General features: G+C 45.6%; 1 protein-coding gene across 1 annotated transcript in view; it reads right to left on the bottom strand.

Moving 5' to 3' along the window:
• Nucleotides 1–27,602, bottom strand: part of PCBD1 (pterin-4 alpha-carbinolamine dehydratase 1) — a 214,369-nt gene that overhangs the window by 77,057 nt on the left and 109,710 nt on the right. The window contains exon 2 of the mRNA XM_078643254.1: nt 26,508–26,639. Within this exon, the coding sequence (XP_078499380.1) occupies nt 26,508–26,639 (132 nt within the window). The remainder of the gene's footprint in view (nt 1–26,507; nt 26,640–27,602) is intronic.

The raw sequence follows: 27,602 nt of genomic DNA, 5'->3' as shown, positions 1-27,602 counted from the left end.
CTATTCGGGGTCTCCCATTCCATATCAGCTCCCTTTGAAGACTCTCAATTTCTCTAAAATAGCAGGCTGGCCCCGGGTTGGGAGCATTTTGTAGTGCATACACGATACGGGTTGGGTACATCATCTTAAATAAAGCTGCCCGTCCCAGGAGTGAAAGAGGCAGCTTCTTCCAATTGGTGAGATCACGTCGTAGTCTCTGTAAGGGTGGGCGCAGATTTCTGTCAAAGTGTAGTTTGGGGTCAGGAGTAACAAAAATCCCCAAATAACAAAAACCATCTTGCGCAGTTTGAATGGGGCAATTAGCAAAGAGACGAGGGGGAATGCCCTTAAGCACATACATTATTGATTTGTCCCAATAGATCGAGAAGCCGGAGTGCCGCCCAAACACTGCAAAGATGTCCAGGATACCTCTGAGTGATCTACAGGGGGAAGCTAAAAAAAGGAGAATGTCATCTGCATATAGCGTAGCGAGATGCGATCCTCCCAGTTCAAAGACCACTTCAGCCCTCGGATAACTGGATCCTGTCGGATCCATGCCGCCAGGGGCTCCACGGACCAGGCAGATAGTAATGGCGACAGAGGACATCCCTGGCAGGAACCCCTGCTGAGTTCAAATGCAGCGGAGCATTTGTTGTTTACTACTACCTGTGCCTGCCGTGCCGCGTATAGTAGTCTGATCCAGGATATGAAGATAGGACCAAAGCCTAGCTTTGCAAGCACCGCCATGAGACATGGCCACTCTACGGTGCCATTGAGGCGTCTAAGGATAGTATAATGGCTTCTGTATCGTGTCAATCCTCCCTAATACACCATGCACTCGTCGCAGGTTAAGGGCTGTATTCCGCTGGGGCATAAAGCCCTACAAAAGGGGGTGGTGATGGACGGAGCATATGAGCCAATCAAACACTCACACCCAGTCAACAGATCTGGGTTTAATCCATCACCGTTCTTTAGCCCACTCTGAACCCCAGTTCAGACATGGCCATATGCGAATCAGTCTGACCCTGTGCCTCATGGGAACAGACCAGCCCGAACCGCCAAGCCATGCCTTCCATGGACCGGAAACAAGCTTCCTAGGACCGGTTCCTGGCATTTCAGCCGTCTTCAGCCAGGCTTGCTTGAATCCAGTGGCAAAGTGAGCAAGGGACTCACGTCTGAGCATACCCTGCCAACTTATGGCGAACAAAGCGGTACAAAAGGGGGTGGTGATGGACGGAGCATCAGATCCAATCAAACACTCACACCCATCAACAGATCTGGGTTTAATCCATCACCGTTCTTTAGCCCACTCTGCCTCCCCAGTTCAGACATGGCCATATGCAAATCAGTCTGACCCTGTTCCTCATGGGAACAGTCCAGCCCGAACCGCCAAGCCATGCCTTCCATGGATAAAGCCCGACTGATCGGCGTGCACTAAACTATTTATGACCTTGATAAGCCTAGTTGCCAGTAGCTTGGCACGGATTTTGGGCTCCGGATTAGGAAGGGAGATGGGTCTGTATGCAGAGCACAGGTCCTTTTGTTTGCCATCTTTATGAATAACTACCAATGAGGTCAAACGTTGGTCCAGCAGGAGGGTGCCTATGCGTCTACTGTCATCGTACAAAGCCTTCAGATGTGGGGAGAGCATGTCCGGGCACAGATTGAATAATTCGATGGGCAGTCCATTGGGTCCCATAGCTCTCCCTGGTTTAAGACTACGAATGGCCTGTGCTATCTCTTCAGTCGTTATGTCACTATCTAGATATGATTTGTCATCAGAGGAAAGCGCGGGCAGTCTGACCCCTTTCCTTGGCTTTATCTGTTGCTATGTGTTTATATTCTTGCCTTTTGGGGTGTAGGAGGTGTAGCGAATATGTAGACGGAGCCCCTTCTGAGAGCCTTTCTAGGTCGAATATGTCAGCCTCTATTTTCTCCAATTCTTTGTGTTTTTATTTCCTGGACCCCGCAATGAGAGAAATGGCACTACCCCGTAGAACTGTTTGAAGGCCTCCCATAGTATTTGTAGGGAGTCAACCGAGCCCTGGTTTTCTTGAAAGTACAGCCTGCAATATTTCAAGAGTTCTTTTTTGACCTGTGGGCTTTGTAGATACCATGGGTTAATAGGCATGACCACCGCCATCTGCGTTTCTCCCAATCCCATTGGTAATAATCGGAGATGCCCCTGGCTAGGTGTTTGACCTCCTGGATATATGTCGCTTGCGTGGCAGGGGTAAGCAAATAATCAATACAAGAGAAACTCCTGTGAGCCCCCGAGAAAAAAGTGTGTTGTATGCTAGTGGGGTGGAACGCCCTCCACGTGTCAGTGAGTCCCTGGGAGTCTAGAAAATCCAGCAGCCAGCGATTAGAGGAACTCAAGTCCCTAGGAGGGTGTCGGTCCAAGAAGCCCGAAACTACCTTATTAAAGTCCCCACCAACCAGGAGAAGACCATCTGAGAGTCCCAAGAGCAGTGTCCCAAGGTCAGTAAAGGTTGCGTGCTGGAGGCCGAGGGGGACGTAAACCAAGATCAAATTGAGGTTGTGTACCTCCCACCGTTCTGTGAATGCTACGTATCTACCCCCAATCATCAACAAATCAAAAGGGAGAGAGAGGACTAGGTAAGCTAGTCCGGGTCCCCTGATTATATGTAGAAATATCAATATAGGACTAGCTAGGTTGTGTTAGTGAGACTCAGGAGGTATATCTGCGGGCAAACCCTTAGGTTTGGTCATGAAGCCCTCACACACCAACCTAGTTGGTGTCATGCTTCATCATCGGGCCCACCACAGTGACACCGAATGTGTCCCGGGTGTGCTGCGACTCCAGATTACTGAGGAGCTGGTATGCTTGCTGAGTGTGCAGTGATGGTGAAAAAGAACGTGAAAAGTTAAAAGCTATACAGGTGGTCCCAGTTCCCGGGGGTAAAAGGTAAATTTAATACCTGGGCCCCTGTTAGCAAGATAAAAAGGCTGTGGACGATGTGGAGTGTATTAAGAGCTCCTACGTCCTTGTGGTCTACATGTTTCAGCCAGGCCTTTTGATTAAAACTGGCTTTCCTCAGGACCAATGAGTATGTGTGGGTGATAATAAATAATAAACTATATTAAGTGACAATGTGTGGTAAAAAGTGTCGCACTCGCTAAGGTGCTGTACGTGTAAGAGGGGGATTCCCTCTACTTTAACTTGCTACTTGCTGTTAAAGCCTCATGGGTCACTTGGCAGTGCTCCTGCGACCTATCGTCCTGCTCCAGTGTCTCGGGACACTGGAGCAGGACGATAGGTCGCAGGAGCACGCTGATCGGAAATACCGGTCTTCTTTCCCTCCCTGCCAAGTGACCCATGAGGCTTTAACAGCAAGTAGCAAGTTAAAGTAGAGGGAATCCCCCTCTTACACGTACAGCACCTTAGCGAGTGCGACACTTTTTACCACACATTGTCACTTAATATAGTTTATTATTTATTATCACCCACACATACTCATTGGTCCTGAGGAAAGCCAGTTTTAATCAAAAGGCCTGGCTGAAACATGTAGACCACAAGGACGTAGGAGCTCTTAATACACTCCACATCGTCCACAGCCTTTTTATCTTGCTAACAGGGGCCCAGGTATTAAATTTACCTTTTACCCTCGGGAACTGGGACCACCTGTATAGCTTTTAACTTTTCACGTTCTTTTTCACCATCACTGCACACTCAGCAAGCATACCAGCTCCTCAGTAATCTGGAGTCGCAGCACACCCGGGACACATTCGGTGTCACTGTGGTGGGCCCGATGATGAAGCATGACACCAACTAGGTTGGTGTGTGAGGGCTTCATGACCAAACCTAAGGGTTTGCCCGCAGATATACCTCCTGACGTATCTACCCCCGTCATCAGTTCGTGTATGTTGTAAAGTGAATGGACATGTGGTTTTTCAGAAGGACACCCACCCCCTGGGAGCTGGTGGTAAAGCCCGCATGGGCAATCATCTTGTAACCCCATCGATTGAGGGCTCAACAAGTAAGGCCTTTCAATTTGGTCTCCTGTAGGAGCACCACATCTAGGGAGTGATGATTAAGCTACTGAAGAACCAGGGTGCGCTTTAGCCTATCTCCTAGTCCATTAACATTCCAGCTAAGTCATTTTAGTTGTGCAGGCAAGTGTGTGGTTATAACCCATGTGCATTGAGTGCAAGATATCCAACTTCATTGTCTCAACTAACAACCAAACAAACAAAAAAGAAAAAAATATTTGGAGTTCTCCCATCCCCCCAACCCCCAATCCCCCCTCCCTGCTACCCTGCATTCTGAGCCCCCAACTACTCATATACAACAACAGTGCAGAGCGCCTGTCACCCAACCTGCAAACCATACAGAAGGTAACTTAAAGGGAGTAATCACTCCAGCAGCCTGCCCAAATAGTAAATGAAAAGGTCTAAATTATGTCCTCAGCTAGTCCAACCCAATGTCCGAGTGTTCCATAGTGTGAGCATACCCTTACCAAGGTGTATCGTGTGACAACACTAGTCTCTGACGTCTCAGCAATGTCTCTCCTCTCCGAACCGATGAAAGGGTCAGGAAAAGTTTCTTACCAGGTCAGCGAGTGTAGTCTCTGTTTAGTCATTCCGCTCCGTTACCGTACTTCGGGTTGTGATCTCTCACATCCCGCTAGCCCTCTAGCCAGTCCCCGCTTCCTCAGGACGATCGAAAAACCAGGCCTTCCTGTTGGCTTCCACACGCAGGCGAGCCAGAAAAAGCATTGAGTATTTTACTTTCTTGTCCTGAAGCTGCTTCTTGATTGTGAGGAAGGAGCGTCGAAGCCTCTGAATATTCTGAGTGAAGTCAGAAAAAAAGGAGATTGTGGCATTGTCATATTTGAGTGGCAGGCCTGCTCTAGCGTTCTGCAAAATGATATCCCAGTCTCTGAAATTTAGTAGGCGGGCCAAGATTGGTTGTGGAGGAGCCCCCGGTTTTGGTCTTCCACCCGGGACTCTGTGGGACCTCTCAACCACAAATAACCGACATAGGCCTTTGGGGCACAGGTGGTTGGTGGTGAGGTCTTCAACGAACAGGTCAGCTGCCTGCCCATCCGCTCTCTCCGGCACACCAATAATGCCCACATTATTCCTCCTGGATCCCCCTTCAAAATCATCCAGTTTGTCCTTCGCCTGCTTCTTGAAGACTTGAAGATCACAGAGTTCGTTTTGTAGCTGTGAAACATCATCCACAAGACTAGATGAGGTGACCTCGAGTTGCTTAACTTTGTCGCTCATCTTGGAAAGGTCTGCTCTAATGAGGGGGACTTCCACTGTTATGGTGTCGGTGGCTGTTCCATGGAGGGTCGCACTCCAGCGATGGCGTCCATCACGTCCTTCAGGGTGAGCTCAGGAGGCAGACTCCCCGCTTCGGTGCTTGCCCCCTCTTGTTTTTGATGAAATCTGTTTTTGTTGGCTTTAAAACTCTCTGAACTTTAGCACTGATAAGCAGTGGAAAAGGGTGTGTGCTCACTCCTTAAAACATGGTACAATTGGCCTACAACCAACTGGCACATTTAATTTACTTATAAGTCCCTAGTAAATTGTTACAACATGTACCCTTGGCACATAAAATAAACGCTAGTCGGTTTGTAGTACTTATTGCACCACCCACTTAAGTAGCCCTTTGAAACATGTCGTACGAAGCCTACTGCATCCTGTGTTCAGTTTAAACTGCCAATTTGACTTGGCGAAATAATGTTTTTGATAGGTCTAAACCTCCCTTTTTAATATATAAAAGTCACTCCTAAGGTAGGTACGGAACAGCCCATATGGCAGGGTACAGTGCATTTAAAAAGTCAGACATGCTGTTTTAGGTTTAACATGTCCCGCTAGTGAAAAACTCCTAAATTCGTTTTTCACTACTGCGATGCCTACGTCACCCAGAGGATAACATTAGGTTACCTTATTACATGTAATACGTTATAACTTGTTTGGGAACAGGTAGAAAGATCATGTTTGGCCTCTAAAGAACAGCAATTTGAAATCCTATTTAATGGTAGAGTTGGATTTAAAGTCACAATTCTGAAAAGGCCTCTTTTAGAAAGTTAGGTCACAGGACTGTGATTAGAGTGACAGTTGGTCTTTGTGTATCACTCCCCAACAGTGAAACAAAGGGGGACTAGGTGTTGGCATAGTGGGCTATCCTGCCAAGATTTGAGGGGCATAGCCTTTCCCTGTCCCACAAACATTTCAAAGTAGCTGCCACAGCACACTCACAAAGAACTTCACACTAGTCTCATCACCACCAGACCCCTTGGAGCCTGGATGGGGAGGGAAAAAGGACATTCCTGAACTATCTGTGGAGGAAAAACTGCTGTTTGAGGACTGCCTCGATGCTTGAACTCAGGACTACCAGTGTGACTCCAAGGGCTAGTTGGCTGGCTTCTTGGTCTGAGACACAGGGAAACAAAATGCCCTAACAACTTGAACCCTGCCTAAAGTGAGTCCCACACTTGGAAGTGGTGCTAAAGGTCCCCAAACAGCCAAAAACTCAAACTTGAGATTTCAAATATTTTCAGCTAAAGTGCTCCGAGAACAGACAAGACACTACGTGCTTGCTAATCTGCCCAAGGTGCATTGCTAGTTGGCCTGACTTTGCAATAGCTCCCGCTACGTTCTTCTCCGCAGCAGCACATTTGGTTCAGTGGCTCCTTTCAGAAGGGGCATCTGGCACCGTGGAGCTCGTCAGCTACAGCCTGCAGCTTTGTCCAGCTGGAGATTTTTGACTTCTAAAAAAAGTGAGACAGTCCAAACGTAGAACCCTTTAACACAATTTCATCCAGCTGCTCCTCAATGATGAGCCTCCTCCTCGGTCACCGCTGGCTGCCTTGCCCACTGAACTTTACATTCCAAGACATTTTTCTTCAAAATATTTTAGAAGTCTGCACATAAGGAGAAACTGGGTCTATCCAAAATCACACTTCATCGCAGTCAGACGTAACCTTTGGCACCAGTCTTGCATGACTAGATGGTCACCGTTGGCGCTTTGATCTCTCACTGATTGGATTTTTATAGTTTTGGTGTCAAATAATTTATTGAATTCTACTCTATTTGTCTAAATTGGTGTGGGATTTTTCTTGTGATGCGTTTTGACTTTATTACTGTTTAGGTGCTGCATACATAGTTTACACATTGCCTCCAAGTTAAACCTGACTGCTTTTGTGCCATGCTACTTGAGGGTTAGGCACAGATTAATTTACTGACTTCTGTGGTTCACCCTGACAAGGATTATGGTTGATGCTTGGGGAGGGTTAATCCCTCCCTCACCTCAACAATAACCCAATTTCTAAAATGTACTTAATTCATTCTCCTTGTCTCTTCTGTAGTGTGCTACAAAATTATTATGGGCTGAGATACTCCCTTTAAATACATTCTGCAGCCAATATTAATTTTAATTATCTGGTTTTATATTTCAAAATTGAATATGTCGGTCTCCGATTCACTGACTCCATTAATGAGAGTGCATTTGAAACTTAAGGAAGTTCTATCCAAATTTAACATACTACTTTTTAGTTTGGAATACGGTATTCTTATCCAGGTGGGGTCATTTGGATTCTATTAAGTTAATTATCTCACCCATTATACTCTATAGCATCACATCGATACCAGTAAATATTCCTATTGTACATTTTAAAAAGATTGATTCACTTTTCTCTGCTTTTCTGTGGAAGCAGAAGTAGTTTAGAATATTTTTGTTCAAAAAGGCTAAATGGGAAGGAGAGGTTCATTATCCAGATGTTAATCAATACCACAAGGCCTTCTGTTTACATCAGGCTTATTTTTGGTTTCAAGACATGGCTTCTCTTTTCACCATTATTGCTTGATGTGGCGAAAAAAATACATAACATCTTGAAAAGAAAAAGGACTATTACTTTTTCCCTAACAGCCCTCTATTTGTCCCTCATTGTACAAAAACATGTTCACTTTTGTAATTGAGTTTTCCTTCCGAAACAACTGCTTGCAAGGCTTTGCTTAGAATGTCCTTATGGCATTGTAAACTTACCGCACTTAATCGACGGCATGGAGAGAACAAAGTATTGTATGGGTTACAGAGTTATTTCAGGACACTTTCGTTCCCCATTTTCAGCTGACGTTTCATTGTCCCAATTTATGTCTATTGTTTTGGATATTCTTTATCTTTTAGATGATTAGGTTTTAACCTCTACTACCATTGGTTTACCTCACATTTTAGTTACATCCCACGACCTCTTTTATTTATAAATGTCTTTCATCTTCTAGTTTATTAAGGCCTAAGTCTAAAATTGAACTACTATGGGAGAACGCTTTAGATCTTGCTCGGCCAATCACATTTTGGGACAAGTTCTGGCTCAAAATTCATAAAACTTCTAGGAGAGCCAATACAACTCAGACATTGTTTTATTTTTATTCATAAACTAATTTATATCACTCCCTGAATGACTGCTAACTGTTCTCATGTTGTCAATAGTAATTGTTGGTCGCGTGATCAACCAATAGTGATTTATTGCTTATGTTGTTTTGGTTTCCAAATACTTTAGACTTCTGGCATAAAGTGTGGAAACAGGTTAGGATACGTTTTCACATTTCCTCCCTTTTTAGAATCACTAACATATTTCTTGGAAGTTTCAGTAAGGCTATGATACAAAAGTATCCCATAATAAATTGAAAGATCTCTTGTTGACTATTGCATTTCAACGAATAGCAATAACAGTGGCACCCACAAAAGCTCTATCTACTCTATGATGATACCAAACTGCACTAAACATTACATTAAGTATTGATAGTGAATTTCCAGTTGATTGTTGTTAACAAGGAAGTATTTGAGCTATCCATAACAAATTATATGAACAATGTCTTTAAGAATGTTTTATATACATCTACTGTTACATCAGAGAATCGTTTGCCACCTTTATTATATAAGCCTCTTTTCTTAGTCATTATTTGCCTTGTGATTAACCTACTTTACTACAGCGCCAGTCTACTATTTGATATCACTTTTGCTTACAATTCTCCATTTTGGTCTTCGTAATTCTTTTCTTCTAATAACTCTTTTTATATGTTTTATTTGATTTTTCTGTTTTCCTTTCCAGTAATTGAAAAAGTTTTACAAAAAAGAAAAAGTATGTTCGCGGTTTTACGATTTTCATTTATTCTCTTCACGTTGTTTTTTTTATTATAGCCGATATTGTATTTATATTGCATTTTATACATCCCAAAGATTCAAAAATCTACTGCATTTCTGTACGAATAATTTCCCTTCTTGTACCTAGTGTATTTTGCTCTACTTGCTAATAAAGCTTTTTGAACTGAATAAAAAAAAGACCCTGACAAAGAACATGGGAGCTGGAAGTTAAGAGGCTGGTAACCTGAAAGTCTGGAACATGTGTGATGGCTATGTATTTTATGATTCACTATTTTATTTTAGAATTCTGAAAGACAAATGTTAACTGAAAGCACAGCTGGCTGGATATGGGTATCAATATTTGTGCAAAGATTTTGAAGCACAGTTAGTTTATTGTGACTAGTACACAAGTGTTTAAAGTATATTCCCAGACTAGCATTAAAATGCATGGGTTTTTACACAATTACTTTTTGAGAACTTATTACACAGATGCATAAATCTACTGCCCCAAAGAAAACAAGTTGAGAGATAACACAATCTAGCACATAAACTCTGTTCCTGATGTTTAGGTTGAAACAGCCAGGGTCCATCAACCTACATCTTCGTCATCTCTTAGATAAGGGAACATTGCATCTAGACTAACCTTCCCTCCACTATTCTGCAGAAAAAGCTACAGATTCAAAGTAAGGGCAACCAATGGGGCATCTGTGTCACTAATTGGACAAACCACAACATGTAGCAAAGGCTAGCATACCTCATCCAGATTAATCTATTAAACTATGTAGTAATTCTTGAATACGGACTCTTTCCCATTACTTTTTTTAGGCCTACCATGACAGCGCAGCTGCATGCAAGGGTTTAATGTAATAATGTCGTTTTCTGAAATCTCTTTTGCATAAATCACATCTCAAAAAGATATTTTACAAAACATCGTTTTTTTAATTTAGTATAATATTTTTACTACAATATTTCATTAATTTCTACTTTGCTATACCTGCTTTTATTTAATTGTGGTGTAGAAAATCAGTTTCTAATAATATCTTGCTCCCCCTCCCTCTTTCCCCCTCTCTCTCTCTCCCTGCCGCTCTACCCCAGTCTATCCCCCTCTCTCCCTCTCCCCCCCTCCCTCTCCTCCCCCTCTCCATTCCTCTTCTCTCTCCTCTCTGCTCCTCTCTCTCTCTCTCCTCTCCTCTCCCTCTCCCCAGTCTCTCTCTCTCCCTCTACTCCCTCTCTCTCCCTACCCTCCTCACCCCCATTTGGCAACATCTTCTACCTTTCAGTCCCTGATGCCAACCTGTCTCCAAAAACAAAAGAGCAGAGCCTCTTGCAACCGACTACCATTTTGCCTTCAAAGTAGGCTTCCCTTTGAAGCTCGCCTTGTGGGCTCACACCTCTTCCAACGGTAGTCTCATGTTGTTCCTTTCTGAGTATCATTCACACCTTCCCCAAAAGGGCAGAAAGCGGTCTTGAGGTCAGCAACAATATTTTTCTGCTAAACGATGTTGATATGAAACTGCTTCTCTCGCGGCCAGCAAATTACTAATACAGAGCATGATTTGCTCTGGTTACCCTCGTCTTCCCTGATACGCAGTAGAATATTCCATAAAACTTCTGCCTCAAGCCATGCACGACATGCCAGTGACCATTTGTAACTGCTGAACTGCATAATTTTTCTGTGTTGTGTTTGAAGAAGAGCTATCCAGGGCTCACCTGTCCTATGTGTGCACCATTGGGACTTCCTCTGGAACCACCAGGCTTGCTTGCAGGTTTGCACCAATCCCCAAAGAGAAGTTATATTTTTTCATAAGGAACATGAATCAGAAGGCAACTATAAAGTGGCTGACCCATCATGATTTTCTACCAATGAGGTAGAAAGGCATCCCCATCAGGGACTATCCTACCTCCCTTATGAAGATCACCCTCACTGGCCTTATGCCAGTGGCCTCAGTAACTTGAGAGAAGGTGAAGGCAACCAGTTGAAAATCCATCCTCTGCCCCAATCTTTTACGAGTTGTTCCTGCCAGATCCTAATTTTATATTGCAGGGAAAGGACACTAGGTACATAGATTTAGAAGATAATCATACTCTAGAGAAACATATGCACTTGATACTCTATTGCAAATTTGAGTTGTGTTGATTCAATATCCTTGTCAGGATGCAGGTCCCCAGCTGCCACTATGCCAAAAGGCTGAGGCAGTCTTTTTCACGTTGCGGTATGGTAGGTCAATTGCACTGGGAGTTTGAGTCCATCTCCTGCACTGTGCATGGGGCTCTAATGTTATGACATCAGCAACAACGACGAGATGAACTCAACTCATCCCTTATGCAGACTCTATCACATGTCTTCTCAGAATGTAGTCCCCAGGGGTATCTTCACTAGCTCTCCCTACTTCAGGAATTGAGGACTCAAAGGTGGACAGATTGGATTGATTGACTTGGAATTTACTCAGACCTCCCAATCCATTGTGGAACTTCTATATGACTTTCCTCATCGCTATCCTTAATATTCTTAAACTCCATACCCAGTAAGACCCTCGGAAGTCACCTTTGCCTCCAAATCTTGTGCAGTTCCAGATCCCGCTAGTGTAGCTCTGGAAGCTACTATTGTCTTCAGAACATCTTATAGAACAGGGGTTCAGCATATGGCACCGGTTTCCCCACCAAACAGGCACTACTGAACCACTTCTCAGTACCAGCCTGAACTTTGGTCCCAGGAACATTCATTGTTCCTTCAGAGATTGACTATTCCTCCATGGAGCTGCCTTCAAGACCTCCTCAGCTGGAGAATGAACCTGGGAGAGCTGATCTTGCGACCATATCAGCTTCTGTTCTACACATAATATGTGGAGCAGAAGCTGCTTACTTCGAGAGCCCTAATTGAAGCAGCTGCCAGAATCATAAGCTCTGGTCTGTCTATTTATTCACATCAAGGCTCAAGTACTTGGACCTCATGCCGGAGGGTAAGGAAAGTCATCAAAGCACTCTTCAATGAGAACACTTTTGATCACTCCACAAATGAGGCCGAGCAGTTTTAAATTGGAATAATCAAGGCAAAATCACTTTGGCCATCTACCATGATACCAAATAAGACCACCTCTGTTGTTAAGGTAGTAAAGGCCTTCCAGTCTTTTAAACCAAGTTTAAGTGCCTCCTCTACCTTATGATGCAGGCATGTGATGAGGAAACCCTTTAGGAAGGACAAGAATTACATATGGCTCAACGTAGGAATCTAACACTAACAGTATAGGACAATGTAATTTGGCCTCAATGCCATCCCCTCAAGTCTTCACCAAGATCCTGGTGCAGGTGTTATCCTTATTGTACCATGAGATGGTCCACTGCTACCCCTAACAAGAGAAGTGCTTCATCTGAGTGACATCCAGGGAGCGTGCAGAGTCCACATAAGCCGTACCTCTAAAATGTTTATACAAGCTAGGCATCTCCGTGAACAACCCACATCCTTTCTGGTTCCTTCCAAAATTATTCAGATCATGGGACAGATTTTGGATTCCAACCTAGCAAAGGTATTCAATATTCCAAATATGAAAGTGGTCACCAGTTTAGCAGTAAGTCACGTTTTGAGCAACAAATCATGACTGCCAAGTATTTGTACTCCCATGTCATTATGCATGCAACTGTATCTGGTGGAGCAGAGGGAAGAGCGGTGAGGAGACCAGCTGAAGCTTGGAATGGTGTGTCATAAGCCTTTACTAATGTTCAGTACATGTAGGCATCAGCCCACCAGCATCTTTCATACCAGCTCTTTCATCTTGAAAAATAATAAAACTGTAGCACTGTGTTGTCTTGCGGTCTAATCTACATGTAAATTATTCATTTTACTCTGTATTATATTTCCTTCTAAAATCACTGTTTGCCCAATCCAGGTTTTCACCCAGGTGTTCCCTCTTTTGGATTATATTCTTTCCACTACTCTGGTTCAAAGTTTGAGATTGATCAATGTCAGACAGTTCTCCAGGTATGATGAATCACATTTGACTGTCCGTTACTAAGCAATGACTTCTCAGTTGCCTAATGATATCCTTTCCTTTTCCTTTTAGAGAACCATTTGCCTCTTAAATGCTGATTTTAAATATTACTTGACAGCATTTATAGGATAAACCATCTGATTTCAAATATCCTATCAGTAATTTTAATCTAGGTATACTTTTCTTATATATTCCTGTTTATCTACCTTGTTCAGATTTCTAGATAGAGAAGCAAGCTTTTTTTTACATATGTAGAGTGCTGCCTACCAGGCAAACACAGCCGCAAAGATTAAAACTCTTTGCACTATTTTGTTATTCTTTGAGCCATTAAGTTAACTTTTCTGCTAGGAAGAGGGTACCATGAAATCATCCTCTGTACCAAGCCATCCAGTAATCCAAGACTATATTGCAATCTTCGCCGGATTCTGCAGTCCTTAAATTGCCCTCTGCCTGGTATGCTTCTCTCTGCAAAAGTCTATTTGGATTTTCTATATTCCTGGAGGTTGCGGTTTGGGTCACCAACTTCAATAAACCGGATACATTGCTTGAAATGTAAACACCTGTAGAATCCTTTTCTAAGGGTAAAGAGGTGTCAGTCTTCAAGAAAGTGATATGAACAAAGAAGATACAGTATAACATCCTTGAGTATACCAGAGACCCCCTCTTGTATTGGGAAGGATGATAAGAAATAAGAGGATCAGTCCTCTAAGACCATAACAACAACTGATGATACGGGGGACCACTTTCCAGATCAATGGTCCCTTTCTTAATCCGCTCTTCTACCCTAGCCTCCATTAAGATCTTATTCAAATTAAAAATATGCCTCTAACCATCCCAGTGAGCTATTGGATTTAGTTGTTTATATGCATATATCATTTAATGCACTTCCTTGTTACTCTTGAATTGCTTTCTTTTTCGGATAGAGACTTCTAACTGCCGATGCCTCACCTTCGAATATGCCCCAGGCATCAGACTGGATCTAGAAAACCTTGAGCAGTACCTCTGCGCGTTGGTAGGTAGCATCGGCAGCTCCGCATTGAAGTTGTTCGCATCAGAAGTGATACGCGCTGTGCCTATAAAGGTGGCTCCATGCCCCCCTTTTCTGGCCCAAAAGCATGGATCTGGAACGCTACTTCTGTTACTTTTTTGACTGTTTTGTTGACCTTTAAGTTATTGCTTCCAGTGTGCAAGGGATAAGTCCTTTAATAAACCTATGGGTTTCAAAACCTGTAGGGAATGTCAGACAGATGCCAGTGTCTGATCCCCACTTGGTCAGTCTTTTAGGTTGGACCTCTACTTCAGGGTCTGCGCCAACTGCCAGTTGATGCACCCGAAGTGAACTGGGAGCAAGTGATGAAGCTGCTAGGGGCGTGGCAAAAGGCAGCTTCACATCATTTCCAGTCCCCTTCCCGAGGGAGCTCTTGGTTCCAGTCGCGAAGCCTGTGTCGCAATCAGTCATCTTCAAAATCGAAGTTGTTGTGTAAGTCAAAGAACCACAAAAAGAAGAGGTTGAAGCATTTATCCTCTTCACTTCTCGACCTTGTGCTTCTAAACCCAGTTCCCACACTCCTCCTGTGGAGTCGGAGGATGTGTCTGCTTGACACTTCCCTGAATTCCCCAGAGTGACCTTCCCTACTTAGGGAGCTCTATGCTGCAGGCACTGAAACTTTGGGCCGTTGGGTCTCTCTGGGGCACCTATGGGGCAAATTTAGCAGATGTGTGTCCCAGTTGGGGAACAATAAGCGGGCCTTCCCCCGAAACCAACTAGGGGCTCTGGATCTATTCCTCAATCTGGACTGACTCTAGCCTCACAGCCAGCACTCATGCCATACCAAGCCCTCTTGATGCCACTCCCAATGACACAGTCACCACACAACAATGAGGAACCCATTGTCCTGTACAAATCCCAAACATTGCCACTCTATGTTGGATTCCAGAGCCTGAATGGTTAGCATTTGATCTACAGGACCCATATTTCCACATTCCGATCCTGCAGGCCCACAGCTGTTACCTGCGGTTCATGGTATCCCAAGAGCATTTCCAGTTGGCTGTGTTCCCCTGTAACCTAACCAGTGCCCCTCAGGTGTTCATAAAAGTGATGGCGGTGGTTGCTGCACATCTTCGAAGGTATGGGGTGCCAGTGTTCCCCTACCTTGACGACTGACTGTCAAAGGGTGGATCGCCACAGAAATCACCCACCTCCGGACTATGGCAAACCTCCTGCATTCACTGGGGTTCGCTATCAACGTGCCGGTGTCACACTTGACTCGCCCTTTCATCAGAGCCATGCTGGACATGGTGTAATAAGGTGCTTACCCTCGGAGAGGAGAGTCCAGGACATCTGGGTTATTATCCCAGTGTTTCAGCCTCAGTCCTGGATCTCAATGAGGCTGACCCGGATGTTGCTGGGTCAGACAGCGAATCAGATGACCTTCTGCATCCTTCTAGTGAACTACGCCAGGTGGCACATGTGGACTCTGTAGTGGGGCATGAAGTCCCAGTGAGGACAGCACCAGGAGAATCCATCCAAATTGGTCTGGATTTTGGTAGAAGCTGTAAAAAGCAGGCAGTGATAGGTGCTTGACTGTGATTGGGTCAGCAGCAGAACCTTCTCCCTTCCCCACCCAGAATTGACAGTGGTGATTGATGAATCACTTCTGGGATGAGGTGGCCATCTGTGAGAGGTGGAGATCAAAGGACTCTTGCCTCCGCAGAAGAATGGCTCTACAGCAACCTACAGAAGCAAATAGCCATTCGCTTGGTGCTGAAAGCTTTTCTACCATCCTTGAAGGGGAGATTAGCCCAGGTGTTCATGAACAACAACATTGCCATGTGATACTGCAACAAGCAGGGCAGAGTTAGGTTGGGGACTCTGTGCCAGAGCGCCCTGTGCTTCTGGACATTGCTGGAATGCCAGGACATTTTCCTGGTGGTACACTACCTGGCAGGATCGCTGAATGAGTGGGTGGAAAAACTCTACTGTTGACACCTTGCTAAACACGAATGGTGTCTGCTTCCCGAGGAGTTGCCAGGACTCTTCCAAGAATGGGGAGAACCGTGGAGTGATCTATTCACCACCGCCGAGACTGTACAACGTCGGCTTTCTGCACATTGCAGATTCCAAAGCAGCTCTTGCTCCGAGAGGCATTCTGTTTAGAATGGAACTCAGTACTCCTGTTTGCCTTTCTTCTGAAACCATTACTGACCAGGGTTCAAGAAGATCCGACCCGACCGGACCCAAGTCACCCTATTGGCTCCGGGCTAGGCACAGAGGGTGTTTTATCTCGAACTCCTAGGTATGAGCTTTTGCCCTCCGATCATGCTGTCCTTTTGGGGGATCTCCTGTTGCAACAGCAGGGGACAGTTGTTCATCCCAAACTTCGCTTTCTCCATGTTCATGTTTGGAGATTGTGGGGTGACACATGAGTGTTTTCAACCTTCCTTACAAGATCTGTGATGTTATTCTGGAAGCCAGGCTTCTATCAACCAAAACTGTAAATGCCTGCTGCTGGGAAAAGTTTGTGGCTTGGTGCTCTTCATGACCAATTGATTCTGTTGGAGGTGCTGTTTGTGTAGTCTTTAGCTCAGCAGGGGCTGGTTCGTGGCATGGTTAAAGGTTACCTTTCTGCTATTTTGTTTTTTTTATGGTTCTTGGATCAGCCCACTCTTTTTAAGTCACCAGTTGTGACAACTTCTCTTAAGTGCTTACTGCACCTGTTCCCACCAGCCCCTTTTGTTATGCCTCAACGGGGCTTTAATATAGTCTTAACATTTCTTAAGTGTTCTCCATTCAAACCCATGCATAGCTCCCTTCCGAGACCTCTGAGGCATAACACAGTCTTCTTGGTGGTAATTATATCGGGCAGGAGGGTGAGCGATTACCCTCGTACATCAGCTTCTACAGAGACAAAATGTGTTGTTGGACTGAAACACCATACTGCTGTTATTTTTCACTCCACCTCAACCTTCCAAGGAAGAGGAGAGACTGCATCGTTTGGACACAAAATGTGGCCTCTCCTTTAACATGGAATGCACCACAGAACACCGGGAGGACAACCAGCTCTTCATTGGGTTTGCTAGAGTGAGGTGGTGTAGATACAGACTCTCGATGAACTGTACTCTGCATGAAAATATGCTATGCACTAGCTAAGAATCACCATCCTGAAAGCTTGCTGGCTCATTCTGCCAAAGACAACACTGCTACTAAGGCATCAGCATGCAGAGTGCATGTCCTGGACATCTGCCAGGCTGCTACAAGGGCATCATTCTACCCATTCACTAAACACGACTGCCTGAATAGTCAGGTCTGTCAAAATGAGCATTTTGGTCTTCTGGGTTTTTTCGGTTTGAGCCAGTTTAAAGACCCATCTGCAAGGGAGGTGTCACTGTTGAATATGTTCTAAGGTGAGGTATATGCAGTTAAAAGTCTCACCAGCCCTCACATTCTACGAACTGGACTCTTCACCTAAATATGCTGTTAGACTCTGCACACTGGTCAAAAATCATTGTGTCATGGCTTTGTGTTTTTTGGCCAGAAACAGTCACTAAAGAAACAGATGTCAGCGCCCTTGGTTGGCCACTATAAAAGGAATCTTGCATACCGCGTCCGATGTGGACGACATTGGTGCAGAGCCGCCAGCATCATCCAAGGTGCGTAGAGATGCATTTCAAAACTTTCCAGATCCAGTCTGATGCCTGGGGAATATCCTGTGCTGCGGAATCTGCAATTAAGGACTACTAGAAAAAGCGTTTGCCAAAGTTAAGTTGTTCGTAAATACATGGACTTCCTTTCTTGTAACACTGGTCCACTGCGGTGTATATTTCATCTCAATTTTGGTCTCGATGGGATTCTATGTGATGTTTGCAGAAGGATAAGGTGGCTGTCACTCAGGAGCAGACAAATCAAAATGCCATTTTTATCTTCCTGATGGGGGGGTTTATATTTAAAAGGGAGTGTATGTATTCTAGTGGGTATTTGAGAAGCTAATACATAACAAATAAAGTTACATTACCAAAAGAAGATTTGTATCACATTATTACACGAAGGATGATTTACCTAGTGAAAAACCTACATTGATAAATTGAAGGTATTGGAGTAGATCAGGATATTGACAACTATCACAAATGTACAGGAGTATCCCAAAGAAACTGGAAATTTGCTCCTAACATGAGCATAATGCTATGGGGCCACATTTGTGACTTTAAATTTAATTTGAAGGCTTGGTGAATCAGCACCCTAGGATATATGTTTTCACCTATCCCTGAGCGTTGGAATTTCTACTCTTTTTGTTTTGTTATTTTGAGTCCTCCAATAGCAGACATACCACTCAGTGGCAATTCAGAGCACTGCTTTTTGGCAAACGAATAATGATACCAGGACCAATAAATCTTATCTCGTAAGCAACTGACCATCAAATGTCATATTACCATGACTGCACAGGACAGAGCCGATAAAGCTATGAAACAAATTGGTGTGCGCACCCATTGTTCCCAAATTTATATTCATATGTGTATGCAGGATTAATGCAAGGAGTTTAATGCCCATTGGATCTGGTCTGTTTTAGATTAAGCTCTACATTACTTTGGTCTTTCGCCAACTGCATCTTGGTTTTGTACTTGCCGTTAGGCTTTATCTAGGAGTAGATCAGTGAAGATATGCCGAACTTTCAGCAGACAAACATATGGGGAGAGTATGGTTAACCCTCCACTCCCTAGCTGCACAGCGTGTTTGCGGATACTAATTCCAGTCGTTCATCTCTCATTAAATCCAATTTTAACATTATTTCAATCTTGTCCATAATATTTATCGTTTCCTCTTCTTTGACTTGTCCACATTTCAACAATTTGTAGTTGAAAAACTTCTAGTATTAGCGTGTGCCCATCCGGGCCTCCCTTTCGCAAATACGATTTCAGTACAACAGATGGTTCAGAGCAGCAGTTGTTTATTCGAAAACCCAATGCATTTCGGGCATTTCATTGCCCTTCGTCAGGGGAGTCTATAAAACAATAAATGCAAAACAGTACTTTAGGTCTGATATTTACACACATTTGTTACCTATTTACAGATATAGATAAAAACATTCTTATCCAAATTACACTTGCAAACTATCAAGCCATTTTGTCCCAATTAGCTGTTCAACCTTAACCAAAAAGCTTAAATCACTCACTTCCATTACGATGGTGACATATTGAAAAACACACTTAAATGCATCTTTAAACTGAGCAATTTCACACACCATCCTTCCATCTTTGTTCTTTGAACTAATAGCATTTGCGTTTTTAAACGCCCAGTTTCCTTAGCAGTATACCAAACTTCTCTATTACTTTCAGCAGAAGCAATGCCAAACTATCAGCAGAAGCAACAAATATTGCTTTCTTGCCATTTAAATGAAATAACAACTTATAAAACTTTTTAAAGTACAATCGAAAAGATGTATTAACAAGGTCAGCTTTGATGCATGTTTGAACATCCACTTATTTGCATAGATGGGAAATAAATATTTTGTTCATTACCATGACATTTTGCCCAGTTCTGGAAATTGATCCTGGCCAACCATCAAAGGTTGAACCTGTTAAAAATTAACAACTATAGAAAATCTATACAAGAATCATGAATTTGCCAATAATGCTCTGGCCTCCAAGTATGTACACACATGGACGTCTGTCATCCTTTGCCAAGTGGTTGCTGTCTTTAGGCAAATGTCTGGTATCTCCGATGTACCACGATTATTCTTGGACGTAGGGCATACTAAAGCCTGGTGTGAATTTATTCTTGTATTCTCCAATGTTTCATGTGCATCAATGTTCCCAAATTTGCTGAAAATGAATAATTCCTTCTTGAAATCTGTAGCGCGGAGGGGTCACCGAGGTAAGGCCTGCGCAGAGCTTAAAGAAATACAGGTCCACACAGTAATTAACTGGCTGGCGGGAAGACCCCAAGTGGTCTCACGCCGTTTATTTTATCTCCTCGGGTCAAGCCCACCCTGAGGAGTGCATGCATGATACAATGTATGAGAGAGCGGAGGTGGCTCTCTACATCCCTTCTTTCTTTAGTGATCGTCCACCATAGTCTGCATGCTTAAGGGGATGTGCACATGAAGTCCTTCAACTTCTGGCTGGGTGCAGGATTCGGCCGGAGACCATACTTCTGGCTCAGGGAGTTGGAACTGGCCACTGCATCCATCTGGGTGTGCTGGGGATTTTGAATAACGGCACCTTGGCTGTGTCTTTGAGCGGCAGCCGCACTTCTCCACTTTCTCTTTGCAGGTGTCTCCGTGGGGGGGGTCACAGGTTCTGGCGTGCTGACGGGCGTGTGATACTAAGCTCCGTCCAGATCTTCTGCCTCCGCTGAGCTAATGTCCGACCCATGAACTCTCTTAAAACATGAGGCATTCCGGGTGACCACTTGTTGGCCTTTTTTCGCCATGACCATGATCCCTTGCACCCTGACAACAGTCCATTGTTCCGGTTCGTATGCCGTTCTGAATTTCCAGCCCGGGTGTCTGTCTTTAACCACGACGCTGTCGCCCACCTTCAGCTATGGTTCTTTTTCTCCTCGGGCATCACCTGCCTTCTGTTTGGTGACCGTCCTCCTAGCCTGTGTGGCTGCGTTGTCTCTTTCAGGAGGTTTCCACACTGGATTGGCTGGGATGCGGTCTCTCGGGGCTCTTTTAAAAAGCATGGTGGTGCTGTGTGGCATTTGCCAGTAGGCATCTAGAAACTGGTTGAGTGCTGATTCCACATCTTTCCCCTGATCCACTGTGATTTGTAGAACTCGGTTAAGGGTCTGCATAAAATGTTCCACTTCCCCGTTGGCTTGAAGCCACAGAGGGGTGATCTTCCTGTGGTGGATCACCTTATTTTCCATGTACTCTTGAAACTTGTGTCCTTGGAATGGGGGTCCATTGTCTGACCGGTTCACATCCGGCATGCCTAGGAGGGCAAAAGTCTTGTCCAGGATTTTTTTGACATGCAGAAACGCTGTGGATGCCACCACCTCCACCACTGGGAACTTGGAGAATGAGCCAACTATCACCAGCATGTGGCACCCGTCAGGAAAACTCCAAAAGTCGATGCTGACCTTAGACCATGGGTGTTCGCATGGCTCTTCAGTGATGACTGGGGCTGGTGCAGGGTCCCAGCCCGTGATGGTGCATGAGTGACATTGGCGCACTATGTCTTCCACTCAGGTATCCATCGCTGAGAACCAGCCTGTTTCATAGCTGGGCTTTGGTTTTCATCATCCCTTGGAGCCCCAAGTGCGCTAGCAGGATGATGAGATCCTGCAGTGTCCTGGGAATCACGATGACGTGCCCCCTCAAGGCAACGCTTTGCTCCCCTTCACTCAGTTCATGTCGGATCTGCCAGAGCTGTTGCAGAGCATGGCTCTCTTCCGCCCGGAGTGATTGGGCTTCATCCAGGAAGTGGGTAACCCATTGTTTATTAGGGCATCCTTCACCATGGCAAGCGTCTCGTCCACGGCCGTGGCTGATCTCCTCCACGGTCATTGCTTTTGGACATGCCTCGTAAGAGACCATCTTTACAAACGCCTCTGATTATACTACGTCTGTAGGCAGGGCTCGATCGACCTGTGGCTCGGCGTGCCGTGAGACGTAGTCTGCTGGGTTATGTGCCCCTGGACAAAACACAACCTTGAAGTTGTACGCCTGCAACTGGACGGCCCATCTTTAAATCCTTTGAGGCGCTAATCTTGAGGATCCTGCGAAGAGTGGGAGCAGTGGCTTGTGGTCAGTCAATACCTGGAATTCCTGTCCATACAGATAGCGGTGAAAATGCGGACTCACCCACCTTATGGCCAGGGCTTCCCTCTCGATATAGGCGTATCTGGTCTCGGTGTCTGGGAGCGCCCAGCTAGCGTAATCGACTGGCTTCCAAGTCTCTCGGTCATGCTCCTGTAGGAGGACAGCTCCTAGACCTATTGGGCTTGCATCCACTGCCAACTCAGAGCATCGACCCGGGTGGAAGAAGGCCATTACCATCTTGTCCATGAGGGCCGTCTTGATGGTACTGAACGCCGTGTTGGCAGCCACATTCCACTCCCATTGGCGGTCACTGCTGGTGAGGGCGCGGAGTGGCTCTGACAGAGATGCTAGGTTCAGAATGAACCTACCACAGTAGGTGGCCATGCAGAGGAAACTGCGGACCTCTGTGGGGGATTTCGGGGTGCTTGCCACCCGGATGGCCATCGCTTTTTTGGGGTCCACTCTCAACCCTTCACTGGTGAAGATGTAGCCAAAGAAGTCGACCGACACCTGGTAAAAGGAACACTAGGCCCTCTGGAGGGTCAGTCCGCAGTCTTCTAGCCTGGAGGGTGGCTCAGAGGTGGTTGTGATGTTCGAGAACACCATGTTGTCGTCACTCAGATTTATGATACCCTGCAGACTGGACAGTGCTTCCTGGATGGCATTCTCGAAGACCTCGGCTGCAGACGACATCCCGAAACTCAGTCTTTTGTACCTCCGAAGGCCGACGTGGGTTGAGAACGTGGTGATGTACCCGCTCTCAGGCTCAAGTTCTAGTTGATGGAACCACTTGGCACCATTCATGCCCGGCATGATGTCATCCCTGGTGGGGGGTGAGATGACGTTCCCTTTTAACTGCCACATTTGGGAGCCTCATGTCCACACACAGCTGTATGGCACCCGGCTGTTTCAGCTTGGGGGCCACAGCCAACAGGGGTACCCACGGATGGGACCAGATACCTTTTCAATGACGTCGAGGTCCACAAGTTTTTTCAGTTCTGCCTCTACTTGCAGGCAGAGGTTGAACGGCACCCTCCGGTGTCTCAGTGCCGTCGGCCTCATGGTGGGGTTAAAGTGGAACTTGAACTGCTTACCTTTCAGCTTGCTAAGCCCTGTGAACAGCACCAGGAAGTCGTGCAAGATGGCATCAGCGCGAGAGTCGTGGACTTGATGAGCAAAGAAAACCAGGCTGAGGTCTTCTGCAGTGTGGCAACTGAGAAGGGTGCCTTTCCTCCTTTCCGTGATGTGGAAATGGGCCCTCGTGACATGTTCATCACTAGTGACTTCAGCCTCAATTGCCCCTCTGAGGGGTAGAGGATGTGTGTCTCCATAGGTGTAGATCCTGGCCTTGGTTTGTGCGAGAGAGGGTTGTGGCGACAATCGTTCGTACTGCTCGGAGTCCATGACATTGACCGGTGCGCCCGTATGTATGAGCACCTGGACAGCTGACCCTCCAACCAGGACAGAGCACATTGGGGGCGGCCTTCGGTGTTTGTCCGACCTGCTGACAAAGGATATGACAAACACCTCATCGTCATTTTCTTCAAGCGCGAGGCAGCGCCCACGCGTCGCTCCATCATCTTGTGACTGTGCATCGTCGAGTGATACCTGGCGTAGACGTTGCGTCATTCCTTGAGACCTGGGGAAGAGCTGTCAAGAACGTCCGTACACTCAAAAGTGATTTACCTTTCCGCAGCGAGAGCACGTCTTTCCCCTTGCTCTGCACACTGCCATTGATGGGTGTTCTACTCCACAGTTGCAGCACACCCCACTTGTAGACAGCCGCGGTGCAGGGCAGGCTGTACTCGGGCGCCATTGTATGGCCTCGACTCTCTTCCTTGATGGTCATGTATTTCAGCGGTAATGGTGCATCAGCGGTCCTCCGCAGGGGAGCTTCTATTTCGCAACCCCCCCGTACATCTGAAAGTTTGTGAGACCTGGCAAAGATGAGAATCTCGTCCAGGGAAATCCAGGTTGCCGAAATATCTGTTTTCGCAGCAGCGCCGAGCGGCACCCATGGATGACCTGGCAGCCTATTTCTTCCCTTTTGTCTATGAATGAGCACAAGCTTGCCAACCTGCGCAGCCGCGCATAGAACATTTCCGCAGACTTAGTGTCAGACCGGCATCCCTTTGTTGATTGCCAGCATTGGCCGGCGGGCCTGCGACTCCTGCTTGCGGCTGCATGCTCATGTTGGTGGTGTGTAGGTGCACAGGTGTGGGGTACCTGTCCCCTACTAGTTTTCACCCCCCTTCCTTTTGTAGGTGTCACCTACTTGCAGGTGAGCATCGCGGCACGTGCCTGGCCGGCTGGCGTAGTCCTAGCTTGCAGGGACTTGTGCGCTATGTTGATGGCCTGTTGTATTCCAGGCATACTGTACCTGTGTGGGCGTGGAGATGTCAGTGGCAGCCTTGGCCTGCTGGCTACTTGCCGGTATGCTGTGATCACATGCAGGTAGAGGGAGAGAGAGGCAGACTCCTGATTAGGCAGCTTGGTGCCTGTCATTTTAAATTGGTCTTCCCTTTCTTCCAAATTTTTTTTCTGTTGTGTTGGGCCTTTAAAACGTTACGCTCCCTTCTGTGGGCATGCACTGTCTGGGCTGAGCAGCAGGTGATGTGCACATAGCAGCACATGAGTGAGGCAGTCTTCAGGAGTTTCAGACACTCACCCTCTGTCGTCAAGGGACACGCGGGCTCCAGCCGCCGCGGTGCAGTGCCTCTCCACCAAAGCACCGAGGCGTGCCAGCCGGCACAGGATGCAGATGGGCAATGACTCTTCGGCAGCTTGGGGTGTGGTGCCTGTGCAGGGGTGGGCTCCCTGCGTGCTGCAGCTCTTGCGCGGTGGCAACGGCCATGCGCAGACTCCTGCTGCCTGGATGCACAACAGTGCAGATGCCGTCTCCGGTCACACGTCCCAGGGCCCAGGGCAGCCGATGGCGAGGGGTGTCGAGGGGGGAGGCAATGCCCCACGGGAACAGGAGCGCCACAGGACGCTTCTCATGCACCGCCGGATGTGAGACCGAGCACCGGGGTTCAGACCGGCCTCGTCGCTAATGTAGCGTGGCGGGCCACGGAGGTAAGGCATGCGCAGCGCTTAAAGAAATACAGGTCCAAACTGTAATTAACTGGCTGGCCTGAGCGGTCTTACACCATTTATGTTATCTCCTCGGGTCGAACCCGCAGCGAGGAGTTCATGCATGATACAATGTATGAGAAAGCCCGGGTGGCTCTCTACAGAATCCAGTAGTGGTATTCAATTAAATACTTACTTTAAATTAGAAGAAGAATAGTCATAATTCAAAATTTCCGTGGAAAGAAAATTAAATGCTGATGGCGATGAGTGGGTGGAGAATGTATGTGGTAAATCAGTCCCAGGGAGCACTTTATTAAATCGTGAGCAAGCACACACATTTCGAAGGAGTGAAGACCGACTCTAACCTCTAAATTTAGCTCTGGCTTGAAGGTAATAGACCATGAAGGCTAAAAGTAAGCCAACAAAGTATTAGGGCAAGCGGTGGAACAATTCAGATCAAAATTCAAGGAAAAAAAACCCTCACCACATACTGAGAGAGGAGGAGTATATACCCCAATGCACGATGCCGTCTAGCATTTAAACACTGTAAATAAAGCAGCCTTGGCATAAAATTGAGTTATGAATTAATGTGCATATATATAATACAGCAACAGGCTCTTTGATATCACATGCATGTTGCTTGTGAGTGGTTAGGGGGATTTCCAGATATTGTATGCAAATGACTTAGGTTCTATGATTGAAAGCACAGACGCCAACAAATTTATGCCTTAATAAACCATAGAGTACAATACAAAAATACAAAACATATATACACAGAAGTAAAGATCTTTGCAAGAGTCAGAAATAAGCATTTTTATAAAGGTAAACATCTTTGGTCTTACTCTCCACTAAACTTTCCGTCACTAAAGAGAGTGCAACTGACTTGTGAATGCAAAGTCTGAAATCGCAAAGACAATTACCAATCTCAAACCACTCTTTGTGGCCCGCAGCAAATTGAAAGGGACAGGCCTTGCAAATCACAAGGGAAAATTGGGCTTTGTGATTGAAGAAGGGTTATCCCCTGCCAAGAGCCCGCACCAAACATTCACACACTCCGATTCTGCATTAGACAGATATAGTCCCTCCTCGATGTTACAATCACAATATGTCGCTTGTTGTGGCACTGTGAGCCTTTGTATTCTAGAAACAGGGAGTCACAATACCAGCACATTGTAATTTCGAATGATGCGGTGTAGGCATGAAGTCCCAAGCAGGCCTCTTTACGCCATTAAAACATTTTTCCAGGAGTTCCAAGCCAATTTCTGCCATATTATATTCATGATGCAGGTGGTTTATGACAGGTAGTGAAAAGCCCTGTTGTGATTCGAGGGTTAGAGCAGCCCGCCAACTGCAAAAGGAAAGGTTGTTTACAATGCAATGCTGAAATTGTGTTCTAAACGTTAGCTTATGATAAATCAGCTGTTTATCTGTAGGACTTCAAAAAAGTCACCAGATTTATAGTTGGATTGAGTATTCCAGATGATCTCGAATTCCCATCGATTAATAAAAATGTAGCAAAACTAAGATCCCTCGATTTGTTGGGTATTGATCATTTACCACCTGCTAGCCCCGTGGGACCAGTTTACATACCCGGTTGAAATCTTTGAAGTGGAATTCTTTGAAGATGGCATCTCTCCCATCAAGTTCATTCCATCCCACAGACCGGAGGGTTGGCAAAAGCTGCTCCCGTTCTTCTCCACTCAGCTGATGGGCTTTCCCAGCCTTTGATTGCAAAAAAAGAGGGGAAAAGATCTGGTGAACAAGATCGCTTGTAGAAAAATCACATTAGGCCTGGGCAGGGACACCACCATTTTAACACACATTTGCTTGTATGGAGAATGACCCATGAAATAACACTGCTTACATTTACACATCTTTATAGGCATATTATCAGGGTCTTGAACATTCTGTGCGAAAGATGAAGTTCCCTGCACAAAAAATGCTGTTGTTTTTATTGTCCACTTAACAACAGCTTTGTAAGGCTAGAATTAATAATGACAGCCTGACTGGGGCTTGGTCCTGGCAGCATGGGTGAAGTTTAATATATAAGCACCATCACCCTTTGTTTAGTTACAGGAGCATTTTACTGGCACTGCAGTGGTCATCCCATGCCGGATTTCCAGCTCCGTTGAATCCGGTTTACCTCCTGAAAAGGATGGTGCCCGGCTCTACACCAAGACGGGCTCCCAAATGAAAGCTATCCGGAGGTAATTGGGGAGTTATATCACCCTACAGGATTTTTGGCCAATACACCTACCCTAGATCCACTAGGATAGATAGGGAGCACTAGGTAGGAGTATAACTATAATCTATGTAACAGCACAATTTTCTTTACCATTCTTGTGATGCCGATTACTCAGTTTTGTTTCCTTCTATTGATTATTGCAGCGCACATTTATTTTACACAATAATCTTATTGCTTCAATAAATATTGTAATGCGAATTCGAGTATTTCTTGTGTCTCCCTTTGGGAATGCATGAGTTACCAAATGAAATGTTCTAGATCGGTTTCCACGATTTTCTTGGGGAGTCAAGGCTGTCATGTTCTGAGGTGGCACATACCTCCCATTCCTATACTAGGTTAGGGGTACAGAGTGTGCACTGTGAGCTAGCCAGCACTCAGGCAAACATATCCTAATGGTGTGCGTAGACTCAGTCTCACACAGTTTTGATGTTTAAGTTGTC

The sequence above is a fragment of the Lissotriton helveticus genome, chromosome 5_1 (genome assembly GCF_964261635.1).
Source record: "Lissotriton helveticus chromosome 5_1, aLisHel1.1, whole genome shotgun sequence".
Classification (NCBI taxonomy): domain Eukaryota; kingdom Metazoa; phylum Chordata; class Amphibia; order Caudata; family Salamandridae; genus Lissotriton; species Lissotriton helveticus.
Note: the sequence above shows the minus strand (reverse complement) of the source record. Positions and strands in the feature narration are given on the sequence as shown.